At 35.2% G+C, this 14,000-nt stretch overlaps 2 protein-coding genes across 4 annotated transcripts in view; one reads left to right on the plus strand and one right to left on the minus strand.

The window, feature by feature from the left end:
* The window catches only part of LOC105338056 (protein AMN1 homolog), a 40,752-nt gene that overhangs the window by 14,769 nt on the left and 11,983 nt on the right, over positions 1 to 14,000 (minus strand). The gene's annotated exons all lie outside the window — the stretch shown is intronic.
* On the plus strand, positions 1,371 to 13,379 carry LOC105348905 (snake venom 5'-nucleotidase). 2 transcript variants are annotated; one of them, XM_011458505.4, is made up of 10 exons: positions 1,371 to 1,507; positions 1,617 to 2,221; positions 4,156 to 4,369; positions 8,374 to 8,559; positions 9,934 to 10,131; positions 10,446 to 10,577; positions 10,975 to 11,094; positions 11,653 to 11,808; positions 12,105 to 12,308; positions 12,744 to 13,379. In XM_011458505.4, exons 2-10 carry the CDS (start codon positions 1,880 to 1,882, stop codon positions 12,926 to 12,928), a joined length of 1,737 nt encoding a protein of 578 aa, XP_011456807.3. In that variant the 5' UTR covers positions 1,371 to 1,507; positions 1,617 to 1,879; the 3' UTR covers positions 12,929 to 13,379. The 2 variants fall into 2 exon arrangements, with proteins under 2 accessions (XP_011456807.3, XP_011456811.3); XM_011458509.4 differs by having other exon boundaries at positions 1,373 to 1,507; positions 1,836 to 2,221.

A 14,000-nucleotide genomic window follows, 5' to 3' on the forward strand; every position in this document is an offset into this window, starting at 1 on the left:
GGGCACTGCATTTTTGAGCGTTTTGCCGTTTTGGTTTAGGTCAGGAAGATTTGCATAATATCTAGCTTTAAGAAACCCAAGTTTCCAGCAATGAGAAAGTGCGTCTATGCTTGATAGAAAAGAGACACTTAGAAACAAAAAATAACTCAGACTAATTACGACAAACTATTTAAAAAAATAGATATTTTGGTAATTTTTTTTATGTCTTTGATGTTCTAAATTCTGGACTATTTATCGATTTTGATTTCTTTATATCGATCTTGCCTTCTTAAATAAAGGTCTAAATGATAGGATATGACAAAAGAATAGGGATAATTTATCTGTTAAAAAGATGGTACGTGTGTAATACAATGGTAAAAGCAATTGTCGTCCCAGGGAACTTGATGTGCCCTCTGTAATGGGTGCGCTACATCATCCGGACTAGTACAGATGCGATCAAATGCGATTTAAAAAATGTTTTTAAAAGTTGTGCATTTTCATAATGGTTTACATAAAAAACCCTTTACACGGTATTTTTGAATATCCGATTCTTGGAAACAAAACAAAAAAGGCTTCCTTTTGTGTTTCATTTGGGTAGTTTCATTTGGGTATGAAGGTAGCTAGCATTCCAGAAAAATAGCATAACTCGCGTAGGCGGGTCATGAGTTTTCTTTGTATTTTTCGTATGACGAAGTAAAAATCATCTGTTATAATTATTTAACTTAATTAACTAAACAGTACATTTGAAAGCGGCTTTTTAAAGTAAAACGTCGTTTTACTCGATAGCTTGTCAGTTCAAAACTGTATGAACTATAATCGATTTTAAAAAAAAAAAGAAATAGAGTAGAAAATACATTGTAGATGTTATTATAAATCTGTGATACTGCTTAATTTTATGTATTTTTTCTTTAATTGTCCACATGTTTACTCAGTGTAGTAAACACCAGATGCTGAAGGGGAGTACAATGTACTTTATTTTGATAAAAAATCGATAGGGTTTTTTCATATAAGAACAAAATTATGGGACGTAGTACGAAATTCTTTAAATAAACACTTTTAAAGCATTTATTTGAGAAAATTACAGTATTTCTATTATAATTGAGGAAAACTGCATTTAAATAGGCATTTAAACATTTTCAAAAACAATCATATGTCCCAGAGAAAGGGGGGGGGGGGGTTCCGATCCCCGGAACCCCCCCCCCCTCTGGATCCGCCAATGCAAACAGTCTAGATTTCGAAGAACAAAGTGTGATAAGAATATTTGTGTAAACACACAATAACAGCAAAAGCACGCTAAAGTCGCCATCCAAAGCTTTATGTTGAAATCGCCCGCCGTGACTGTATTTTGTAATTAACAATAAATGGTGTCGGCGTGTCCCCTCTGGGTAGATTACAGGTCTGTATATAAATACTGCTTATCGGCTCTTCACTTCGATTGGCTGGAGCTGATAATGATCACAGGTTTAATGAGTCTTTGACTTTGAAAGTGTTTGTTGAATGCGAAGGGTCGTGTTTGCACGATATATTAGTAAGTATTTGTTATTTTTATTCATCAAAAATTTACATAGGATACGGTTGACCTACAATACGGAAGTCAATCAAGGTATTTTCAAAACTTATCGTATTAATAATTTCAGTGATCCATCTTCAATGGTGAATAAACAAAACTCTAGTTTTCGACCGATTTTACGAACGTAGAATAGGATTTTAAATTAAACAATAAACAGCGGTAGTTTATGGGAACGTACGTGTGATGTTTAAACTGTGTCCTGGGTGAGTGACTCTTACTCGACAAGAGACAACAGTGAAAGTCTTACTGTGTTAAATATAACAAAGTACAGTTAGCATTGTTTTAGTGGGACTGAGGAACCTTTATCTGACCCAGTGGAGAATATTATCCATGATGTGGAGCTGCAAGCATCTATCAGCGGCGACTTTAGGCTATATCACAATCCTAACCATTTCCTTGACGTGCCATGGGTTCGAACTGACCATTCTCCACACCAACGATGTCCACGCGAGAGTTCAGGAGATGAACGCGTTTGGGGGGCAATGCTCCCCCGGTGGGGACTGTTTTGGGGGAGCGGCTAGGATGAGGACAAAGATTGAGGCCCTCCGAGGGGAACATCCAAACACGCTGCTACTGGACGCAGGGGACCAATTCCAAGGGACCCTTTGGTTCACTCACTACGGGGGCAGGGTCACGTACACGATGATGAATTTATTGGGATACGATGTCATGGTAATATTTGTATATATACATTTCATCTCCATTTTTTGTTCTTTAGAGTACTTTGGGTTATGGGTTCTATTCTCAAAATTTGTACTGAACATATTTTATTGAAACGAGTGAAAATGATTGGACACAAGTTCTGAAAACTTAGGTGCTGCCTTACATGCATTGCATATTGGATTACCGGTAACTGTCATACATAAACATGTTTTATTTTTTCTGATCGAATTATTGTTTTGCGTTCATTGCTTTTTTTATGATCACTTGACGTAAAAAAAAAATCCCATACATTTTACCACCGAACATAAATTTATGCAAAATGTTTATTGTTGCACAAATTAGAGCATCTGGCTTTTGTTAAATATGAAATAACACATTTTACAGGCATTGATCATATTGAATAAGCTTTGGTCAATAATTCCAAAAAAAAAAAAAAAGCACGGGAATTTGAAAAGCGTTTTGAAATAGCAATTCACTTAAATATGAACAGAAAGCCAGGACAAAGAATCGGCTCTCGAACAACTCAAAACACTCGACTGTATTTTACAAATTGAATGCTGTACCACGGGTATTTAAAGTAATGACATTTTTTATTATGTAACATCGCGATCGATGTGATATGTTTGCATTGTATGGTCAAAATCATTCATGTCTTGAAATACGACACTAAAATATCCTCAAAAGCAACTTTTAATCAATTTTAGTGCATTGATATCTTAAGCAATACAAACCTACACTCCTCTGTCTCTGTATTTTCCCATCCAGTCTTCTGCAATTGACAGGATAGACAAAAGTATATACATGTATAAAGGTACATGTAAAGACGATTGACATCCTACTTCTTACATTTTTTTTTTTAATTTAAACAATATTTTATTATGTAAAAAATATTACATACATGTAATAGGATTGGGCAGCAGGCAATCTGCCTATTTGAGCCCTCTCCTTTAACTTCTTACATTAAGGCTACGACAATCGTATTACATCGATGTTAATTACGACAACCGTATTAAATTGATGTTATGACAACGATATAACATGTATACTCAGTATCTAGACCCGACAATAACATAATGCACAAAATCATTACATGCAGTTGTAACATAGGTCAAAATTACCAACGGTCGGGGTTGTCTCCCCCCTAAACCTATCCCCTTAGAACATTCAAACTTTTAAAGGATATCTTCGTCAACCCGTGTTTTCTACTTTTTATAACAGTACGCCGCATCAAGGCGATTTTAACCCATTTTAAAACGCTGTGCACTATTTTTGACACCATAACTCGGCTGTTCCAAAGGCTCTTCCGTTAATTGCGCATTACACGTTGAATAAGCCCGAGGTTTTTTAAAATAAATCATATTTGTGGAAAGAGAACAAATGTTAAAAAAATGTAAATATAAGCATTGGATCATTATTTTTTTGAAAGATGTGGTCTCATAACTGCAACGGTGTGTGCAAACAAATTTTCATAACGCGCTAGCGCGCGTTATTCAATTTGTATGCACGCACCGTTGCAGTTACGAGACCACATCTTTCAAAAAATAATGATTCAATGCTTAAATAAATGTATAAGCAATAAGTAGAATAGTCCCCTGTAATCCCGTTCATAATATACAGTTATATGTTCATAATATACAGTTATATGTTCATAATATACAGTTATATGTTCATAATATACAGTTATATATTAGATACGAGGGGAAAAATAACATGAAAAATACAAATTTTGCTCAAAGCTGAGGGACGAGGGCAACATTTCTGTCTAAAGGTCCAACAAAACTGTTCTTTGCCTCACGTTTTCTGAACATAACCAATCCGACATAATTCCATAGACAGCCAGTCACAACCCAATAAGTAATTAACCACCAATTTTTATGATTATATGTGTACATATTCATCTACGTATACAACATTTTATAATTGTTTTCCCCACTTCTATATAGGCCTTAGGAAACCACGAGTTTGACAACAACATTGAGGGACTCCTGCCATTCCTTCAGAACGTGAACTTCACCATTCTCAGTTCAAACATAAATCTGGATTCGGACCCCAGAATCAAACCGTATGTCAAGAAGAGTTACGTCACAGAAGTGGGCGGGGAAAAGATCGGGGTCATAGGTTACACTACAAAGGACACGCCCATGATATCTCAGCCAGGTGAGTAGCACTAAAAAGGGATGGGGTGGTGTTTTTTTCTATTTATTTTAAAAAACATATTTATATTGTCTTTCGCCGCCCACGGGTTCACATGTCCAGTGGGTTTTTATCAGGCAGCTGGAGTATGCATGAACGGACTCGACTCCCGACCGTGAAAATATGAGAAATACTTCGAAGCATCGAACGCATTATTAAAAGTATTACTGCATGTAACAATTCAACAACTATACAAGATGTCATATACAAAGGTCTAAAAATTAAAAGATAAAATGAACAGCTCAAAGACCCATCACCAGATTCATTAACAATGTATATACATGTACGTGTATATACAAACTAATATAATAATTTTTTTTTTTAGAATTTCCAAACTTTTGTATTGCGAGTATTTACACGCAAACTGTTTTTCAAAACACATCGGATATATCATACTAAAATAAGGAATAAGGAATCATTCTATGAGTATTATGAGGTGATAATTTTGGTCGGGGTGTGATCAAATCCAATTAAGCCCGAAGGGCTCTATGATAGATTTCGTCACGCCCTTACCGAAATTATCACCTCATAATATTCAAAGAATGATTCCTTATTACATATATTTATGCTATATAATTCAAAGCCATCGTACGATTAAATATTTAATAAATATTAATTAGCAAATCCCGCTGGCTCCTCAATTGGCGTCATTTGAAGTTATGGTTTTTATAGTACAAAGTCGATACGTAGTGTTATCACTGGCAAAAACATTAGAAAAGGTAAATAGAGTTATAATAATAGTTATTGGGAATAATTTGTTATATATTATTTTTCAATTTAAACAGTTTGAATTGAAATAGTATACAGGTATTTGATATTTTGTAAAATAAAAGACCCATTTGTCTAAAATTCATTAGCAATTCATTAGTTAGACTATTCTGCCTTTTTCTTCCATTATGAACGACCATTAAATGACAATAATAAATTTTCCATTAGGTTTGCTTTCAATAATTAGTATAGAAATTTTCAATGTCGTTTTCCCATTCTCCGCCTGTCTTGTTTTTACTTAATTACTACAAATAATACTGCTAATGGACGGCAAAAAACAACTTGAAATTAACAACCTGTGATTTGAAAGGAAACTGAAATAGACATTGCTTTTCTGTTAAGTAAGCAACATTTCCTCTGAGTCAGTTTGATAAGCAATCTGTCATTTAGAAATTAAAATGGCTGTTCATATTACTTTAACGTATTGTTTAAAACACCTGTAAACTGCCAATAGTAAGTAATGTATGGCCTAAACATTTATAAATACATGTACATAACCACATTTTACAAACAAGCTAACGTGCATTAGGAGGAACAAAATAAATGATTATATTTTCACCAAATCAAAAAATTAAGATAACCATTTTCTGAATGAATATTAGGTTTTGTTCCTAAGGTTTGTTTTAATTTGGCATGTTTGAAATAAAGAAAAGCTCAATATCTGGCTTGAACATTTTCACAGAAAAAATGTATAATTATAAATGCGTCGCCTTAAAATTATCTTTCTTATGTACATGTTATAAACAGAAAATGTTGAAACTTTTCATACATTTACCTCAAAATAATGCGAAATTTATTCAACACTTGCTGCATTACACATTTTTTAAGCGTGAAACTGTCGGACGACAAACTGAATTGAATTTACAGGATTTCAAAGTTAAAAGAACAAAAAAAAATTATATCCCATGCTTTAGAACAGTGTAAAAAATTTTTTAGCTTCGTATCGATGCCTCAGCTCTATGCCTTGACATGTAGCAATGATGCTAGTAAAAAAAACCCCCAAGATATTGATGGACAGGTTCATAAAACCATTTTAACAAGAGCTTGGAGTAGTTGTGTCAAACAACAATGTGACATAAGCCTGTCTATTTCATCGTTGGCCACTCGGCCACGGCTGTTTGAAATCAACAAGATTTGTCTGGCTTTCGGGCTAAGACTACGCAATCGGTGTATATTTCGCTTGAAACCAGCGTCATTTTAACTTGTTTTGACGAAAAAAAACCCAGATACTAGTGGTTACATCCTACTGAAAGTCCAAAGCCTTGTTAAAATGGTTCTATATTCACAGCAAATGTGATTATTATGGTGTTCCGATGGGGCCACTTCGACCTTCGCACTTTCGCCTTTAGGTCGAGGTGCGAGAGTGCGAAGTTGCGACGGCGAAAGTGCGAAGGTGCGACGGCGAAGGAGCGAAAGTGCGAAGATGCGACGGCGAAAGTGCGAAGTTGCGAAGGCGAAGAACGATACTACTATCGCACCTTCGCCATCGCAACTTCGCACTCTCGCCTTCGCATCTTCGCACTTTCGCCTTCGCCTTTTTATAATTGTGGAGCTCTCTATCGTTTAAAGACAAATTTAGCTGTATAAACAGTGATAAAAGGACATCTGAGGCAGACGATGAACTTTTTAGAATTTATTTTCAACAGCCTGCGCAGATCCATAACTTTTTCTAGGGGGGGGGGGATGGATACTTATGTTCCGAGACATATATTGGAGATTTTATTATATATAATTAATAAAATTAAATTTTCCGGGGGGATGAGATCCGGACCCTCTCTCCCCTTTACTGCATGTGTGAAGTTATTTATATTAAATTCTCCGGGGGGGGGGGGGGGCGGACCCCCTCTCCCCCTCTAGATCCATACATCAGCAAGCAGTGTCGCATAATGAAATTAGACTGTTACTGTGTTTGATCCACGGTAAACAGACAGCTGGTAAGTGACAGGAGTCTGGAAGTGCATATGTATGCATTATGGCGGACATTACATTTCATATGGAGTATATAATGATTAGGCATAGCCAGCACTGGTAAACATATATATATGTCACATATACACATTAAAACAGTTATAAACATTCATAGTAAGCACAATGGCCTAGCGCATGCGTACCAATGATATCATGGATTAATCGGAAAACCTTGGCGAGTACGGTGCCTGCATCAAATTCTATGTAATCGACCGAGACTTTCTGAATGCTATCAAAAAAGGCGAAGGCGAAAGTGCGAAGGTGCGAAGGCGAGAGTGCGAAGTAGTATCGCTCCTTCGCCTTCGCACCTTCGCACTTTCGCCGTCGCATCTTCGCGCTTCGCCGTCGCATCTTCGCTCCTTCGCCGTCGCACCTTCGCCGTCGCAACTTCGCACTCTCGCATCTTCGACCTAAAGGCGAAAGTGCGAAGGTCGAAGTGGCCCCATCGGAACACCATAGATTATGACACACTCGTCACGACTTCTATCTGTAGAAATAAGAAGTCGTTGACACGATTGTACTTTATAACACCCATTTACCAGTGAACCAAACAGGAAAAACCCCTATTAACAGGAGTGTGTGATCTTTATGGATGATCTAAGCAAACAAACGCACACAAAACATATTTAAAAGCCATATCAGCACCTTTAAAAATAGTTTATTTGCCCATGTCACGACCGATTGAAGAAAAAGTGCAAAGTGCCCGGCATTTTTTTATCAGTCTTACCACCATTTAAGAAATTGTTATCAGGTCTATTTTCTTATTAATGTATAATAAGTGGTTTCGATTAAGATAAAATAAAAACAGAAAAAGACAATTTTTAATATTCAAAGTATGAATAGCCAAACAGTTCTAGGATTAAAATCATTGGTTCGATCCTGTAAAATCTTTCTGCATAACATAATTATACGTTGATGTTCCTGTTCAACTATTAATATTTTAAGAACAAGAAAAGGAGAACATTCATACTTCCCGACATGTTAGACCAATGAAATCTAATTTATGAACTTACAATCAAGATCATACAACAGTTTGAAATAGATCATTGAAATGCTTAATTTGAGAGAATATGTCATGAGCGTTTTCGAAAATAGACCCATTGTTTTTAGTTTCAAAACCACAGGATGAAATCAATTGATACCGGAAATCAATACACAATTAAATATTATATTTATATTATTATACACAATAAATTTGAATTAATTGATTAATTGTATTTTTCTTCTGACAGGAAGCCTGAAATTTGAGGACGAAGTGACGTCAATACGCTCTGAGGTCACGAATTTACAAGGTCAAGGGGTCAACAAGATCATTGCTCTGGGTCACGCAGGATTTGCCGTGGACACCAAAATAGCAAAGGAGGTGGAAGGGGTGGATGTTGTGATCGGGGGTCACACCAATACCTTCCTGTACACAGGTAAAAATCCCAGGTGTTTGCGTGTGTTGGGAGGGGGGGTATCAATACTTTTAGTCTGTTTTAAACTGTCATGTATATATTCAAGGTACAATATATGAATGTATAAAAAGGGGACTCGTTTAAGAATACCTTGATAATTTAAAATTTAACCCCAAAAAACTTAACATTATTTTCTAATGAATCAAGGATACACGGATTGCCCAGATTGAAAACATATTCAATTACAGTGTACAAATGACGTTGCTTGCCATGCCCCCTCCCTCCCCCCGAAAAAAAAAAAAAAAAAAAACAACAACAAAAAAAACAAAAACAACAAAAAAACCACACACACAATATAGAATACTAGTATATGGATATATAAAAAAGGATCTCGTCTAAACAATACCTTGATTATTCAATGATTTTATCCCCCAAAAGCACAACGTTGTCCAGAGTATAAACATAATCAATTACAGTGGTTTGAACATTGTTGCTTGCAATGCCCCCCACCCCCCCCAAACACAGTATATAATAGGCATGTATTTTATCTGTGACCTATGTCTATAAAGCGGCGCAATGGCATACAAACGGACGTGTCGAACAACTATGAGCTAAACACTTGAAATCAGCAAACACCTGTTTCAACACAGCAAACCTGTCAATGTCTACACATGACTCAACGAAAGAGGAGTTTTGAACTTGATTTCATAATCAAAGTAAGACTCTTCCTACACAGGTACTCGACACAGTTGAACAGTACTTCTGAAGATGACACGACTTATTGCATGCGAGCATTAAAATATTACTCGGACAATGATTTTGACACAATAAAATTAAATTTGACCTACTTTTGAGCGGTACTGTACTATAAATATGAATCAACTTGTGCATTATAGGACATTGTTCGATGTTCGAACAAACGGAATGTTATGCAATTATGGCCATGCACGAAGACAGACGTGATTTTCAAAAGAGTGACGATATTCAATATATAGTAAGGGCAGGCAAATATACAATATATGTACACCCAACTAGTATGATCCGTGGCTTGATATTTTTCAGCCCGCAATACCATTACATGAATTCATTTTCATACGTTGTTTTTATTTAACTATACTAGTCTTACTATCGATTATCACCAAATGGTTAAAGGGGCTTAATAGTCGTAACCATTTATAGGCCATATCTACCTCCAGTAAACAAAGAGCTCTGCATATAAAATTTAGGAAAATGATCGAATTGGAAATCTTAACTATTAGGATTTTTTTTTTACTAAATAGTAATATAAGGCCCGAAATATAATTTTTAAAGTTTTAGGCAGATCTGACGGGTAATTTGTTCACAGTCCACTCTCCTTAACGACGTTCTTTAACTGTTTGTTGTCCATGTTTGCAGGCACAGCGCCCTCTGTAGAGAAGCCGATTGGTGATTATCCTCACGTGGTCAACAAAGCCAATGGTGAAAGAACGCTGGTCGTGCAGGACTACACATTCGGAAAGTATCTGGGGTTTCTACAGGTTCAGTTTGACAACACGGGGAAAGTTGTTTCCTACGGTGGAAATCCGATCATACTTAACAACAGTACTGCAGAAGGTACAAAATCTCACCAAATGTTAACCACATTAAAAAAGTCAATTATCTTCTTATGATTTAGAATATATAAATAAGTCTAACAAATGACTACGGTATGAAATAAGCATAACATGCAAAGCTAAAACAAAGCTAGATAAAATAAGTTTTTGGTCAATTTTTCAGACAAAATACAAATGGAATCCGATACTGATTAAGTCCTTATTATTTAATAAATGAATGTTACTTTGTAAACCTCATTGGTAATACTTTCATGCAGGTAAATGTGTGTAAAAAATCTGATTAGAGCCGTATTCTAACAATGGTTATTTTTACAGATCCAACCGTTAAACAAGTGGTAGATACAATGTTTTTGGAGATAGAAAATTCCACCAAAGAAGTTATTGGTAGAACGTTAGTCAAGATGGAGGGATCCAGATCAGTGTGTAGGCTGAGGGAATGTAACATGGGTATAACTATACAACGCTCTGCATAATTATCATTGTTTGAAAAGGAAAATAAGGCAAACACATTTTATGCCTATATTTTCACAAAATATTTTTAAAGAATTCTTGTCCTCGGTTAAAGCATGCAATCGATTTTAATTGATCAAAACAACTAGATGGTAATGTCTATTATCTACATTTGAAAATATATAACTGAACAAAACAAAACTTGTTAAACCGTCCTTTTAATTAAACAATGAAGTACTAGCCCTATATAAATTATGCTTTGGTTAACGGACAACGAGTTACGGTACTAGAGCACACTTGACTGTCTACAATTTTTTAAGTGTTTGTGCTTTGGGCTGGAAGAAACATTTAAAAAGTTACATGTTCTCATCCATCAATTATCTGATGATTTCAGGGAATCTGGTGGCGGATTCTTATGTGTACATCAACTTGAAGAATGCCGACACCATTAACGCCACTCGCGTGTTCATCGCCATCGTCAACTCAGGCTCCATCCGGGCATCGTTTGAAAGAGGCAAGACTTTATCAAGGATCACCATAATTCATTACTATTAAATTATTAGTATATTACACGCTGTATGTACATGTATAATTATATCTAATGATCAACCTTAAATGTCTCATGCAATGTTGTACCACACCCAACTTTGGCATGAAATTATGATTGTTACTTTTTGGTGAAGCAAGTTCTTTAGAAGATATTAATATTTCCTGTTTTTATTGAATTAAAAAAAGTTTTCTACTGGCCTTGCTAATAAGAACAAATACGCATCTCTATTGTACGTAGTAAGTTGCATCTTAGCAGCATTTAGTCTTATCTTTTCTTTTCAAACCGGTACCATATTGTTAGGTTTTTTCCCTCTTCTTTTTAATTTGTATCTTTCTATAGTGTCTCTTATGTTATCAATATTGAACATATTTCAATTTGTTCATTTTGACCTTGATGTAGGGAGAGGGATAAAATAGGCTGTGCCTGCTGTCCATACCCATTCCATATATTATATTGAATAAAATATTATTAAATTAAAAATCTAAATGGGTTTTTAACATTCCCTCCCTCACGTTTTGACAGGAACCATCACCCTGGGGGACGCTATCACTGTTCAGCCGTACAGGAACATCATGGACACGATTCAACTGAAGGGAAAGTACTTACGCCAAGCTCTGGAACTAAGTGTGACGTCATACGACACAACAGACCCAGATGGCGCGTTTTTACAGGTGTCTGGTAAGATCAATCGCAACTTCTCCGACCTCTCCGGCAGAACGTGAAATTACGCTCTTCGTTTTTCGGAAAGGTCCGAAAAGTTACGTTTTAATTTGCTTTTGAAACGCAAAAAGAAAAAAAATCTTAATAACTGTATTAATTTAGAAAACACGACTGATGAAAACGGATAATATGGTCGAAATATTTTCAAAAAAGTGTTTGACGGTGATTTTTGTTGCCTATTAAGAATCAAGACTTTTTATTTAAAAAATATGATTAATTAATATGTTTCAACTTCTCCATTTTTCATTTAACAGGAATAAGAGTGAAATATAATCTAAACAATCCAGAGGGACAACGAATTGTAGATGTGAAAGTCGTTTGCTCTGAATGTGAAGTCCCGGAATATTTACCATTAGACAATGACAAATTCTACGACATTGTATTGTCAAATTACCTACTGAATGGCGGGGATGGCTATACAATGATTCGAGATAACGCTGTACAGAAGCATGTTGTTGGTGAGTATATTAAACATTTGGTGATTTAGGCAGGACATGAAGGTAGCGATATTCACAGGTGCTTGAGGACAGGACCGACCTCTCCCCTTTTCTATCCCCCACCCCTAAGTATCTAGACCCCATTTTTTTCATTTAATTATCCTGTTATGACATATTTTATAATCTAATGTATGTACATTCAATGCACACAATTACTTAAAACACACATTTTGAAAATAAATCATATCCCATCTACATGTATATATACAATATAGAGGTATGGTTATTTTTTCAAAATGTTATAATAATTCGTAACATTTGTCCATTTCTGTATATGTGTAAATAGTCAACTCTGAAAATTAACCCACCTCGATGAATTTATTAAGATAAAAATATTTTTACAATTGACATCAATTTTCAGAACGCATTGTAACCAATTATATTACTTTTTTAAAGGTATTCTGGATACGGACATATTCGCCGAATACATAAAAGCGACATCTCCCCTCATCACTGGTGTGGATGGAAGAATAGAAATGGTGGACAGCACGGAGTGTTTAACTACAAGTACCGGAAGTAGATCAAGTGAATTTCCGGTTTTTCAAATGTTTTTCTTTGCTTTAGTTTTCATTTGCTTGTGATAATTTGTAAAAGAGAGAGAGAGAGAGAGAGAGAGAGAGAGAGAGAGAGAGAGAGAGATTAAGTGCATGTACATAAATATAAATGATTATGAAAAGTTCATTGCTTAATAATTTCATAGTTAAAGCGACGTTCCTACTGATTGTTGTATTTTTACGCAATGTACATTTATGTGTACTACATTTTTGAAGGTGTAATTCATGATTTTTCCCAGTATATTCCATTGAGACATGTCAGATAAATTGTTCATGTGTGGTTTTTTATGGTCGTGAAGAATGTGTGTATTTTGATTATAAGCTTAAGAGTTAATTGTTCACTGTAATAATGTTAACTTGCATATACAGTAAATACAATCAACCAGCGAAGAAGCCATCTCATCATTATAGGAAACTAAACGGACTCTTGTCTGCGTTTATATGTGTACACGAATGCAATAAACTTAATATTCTTGCGTTTGTTGTGTTTTTATTTATAAAATCAGTGCAATGCATAACACTATATTTACTAAGATTATCTAGTAAAACCATCATTTATAATTTTTATTTTGGATCCCTGTTTTATGATGCTTATAAATATGATTGATCTATTTTAATGAACAAGTGTGGTTTCTTCAGGATTAGAAAGTTTCAGTGTGCAACTTTTCGGGAGTGGTTTTTTTGTTCCTTCCGACACCATAGCTTCCTTAAATATTTCATTTATTGAGATTTAAATCAAATTGACACAGACAATGAACTTAATTAATATCTATTGTCAAACTACAAGGTGTCCATATCTTCTCTATTTTGCCAACACGGTTTTAAAACCAGTAGTAGTACTGTATACAGGGAAATATTCGCCCCCATTTTATTTTCTCCCCTTTTTCCCTCGTCAAAGGGTGAATATTAGGACTGCGAGATTTCCAAGGTATAAAATTATCTCTTTAAACACAACTGTGTCAGGGCAAATTCAAGATGGGGGCAACTGTTTTTTAAGTGTAGAAAACGGGGCGAAAATAACTCTGAATACAGTATCTAATTCTGAAATTTTTAAAAATCAATGCAGCGAATTGATTTCTTAGGAAACAAGTTTGTTCAT

This window comes from Magallana gigas, chromosome 9, assembly GCF_963853765.1.
Source record: "Magallana gigas chromosome 9, xbMagGiga1.1, whole genome shotgun sequence".
Classification (NCBI taxonomy): Eukaryota; Metazoa; Mollusca; class Bivalvia; order Ostreida; family Ostreidae; genus Magallana; species Magallana gigas.

Bases quoted from the DNA above. Each gene is read 5' to 3' on its own strand.
- LOC105348905 (XM_011458509.4), top strand. From the start codon at position 1,477: ATGCGAAGGGTCGTGTTTGCACGATATATTA. The intron at 11,809-12,104 runs GTAAGATCAATC...TTCATTTAACAG, and splicing joins CGCGTTTTTACAGGTGTCTG to GAATAAGAGTGAAATATAAT. The intron at 12,309-12,743 runs GTGAGTATATTA...ACTTTTTTAAAG, and splicing joins TGTACAGAAGCATGTTGTTG to GTATTCTGGATACGGACATA.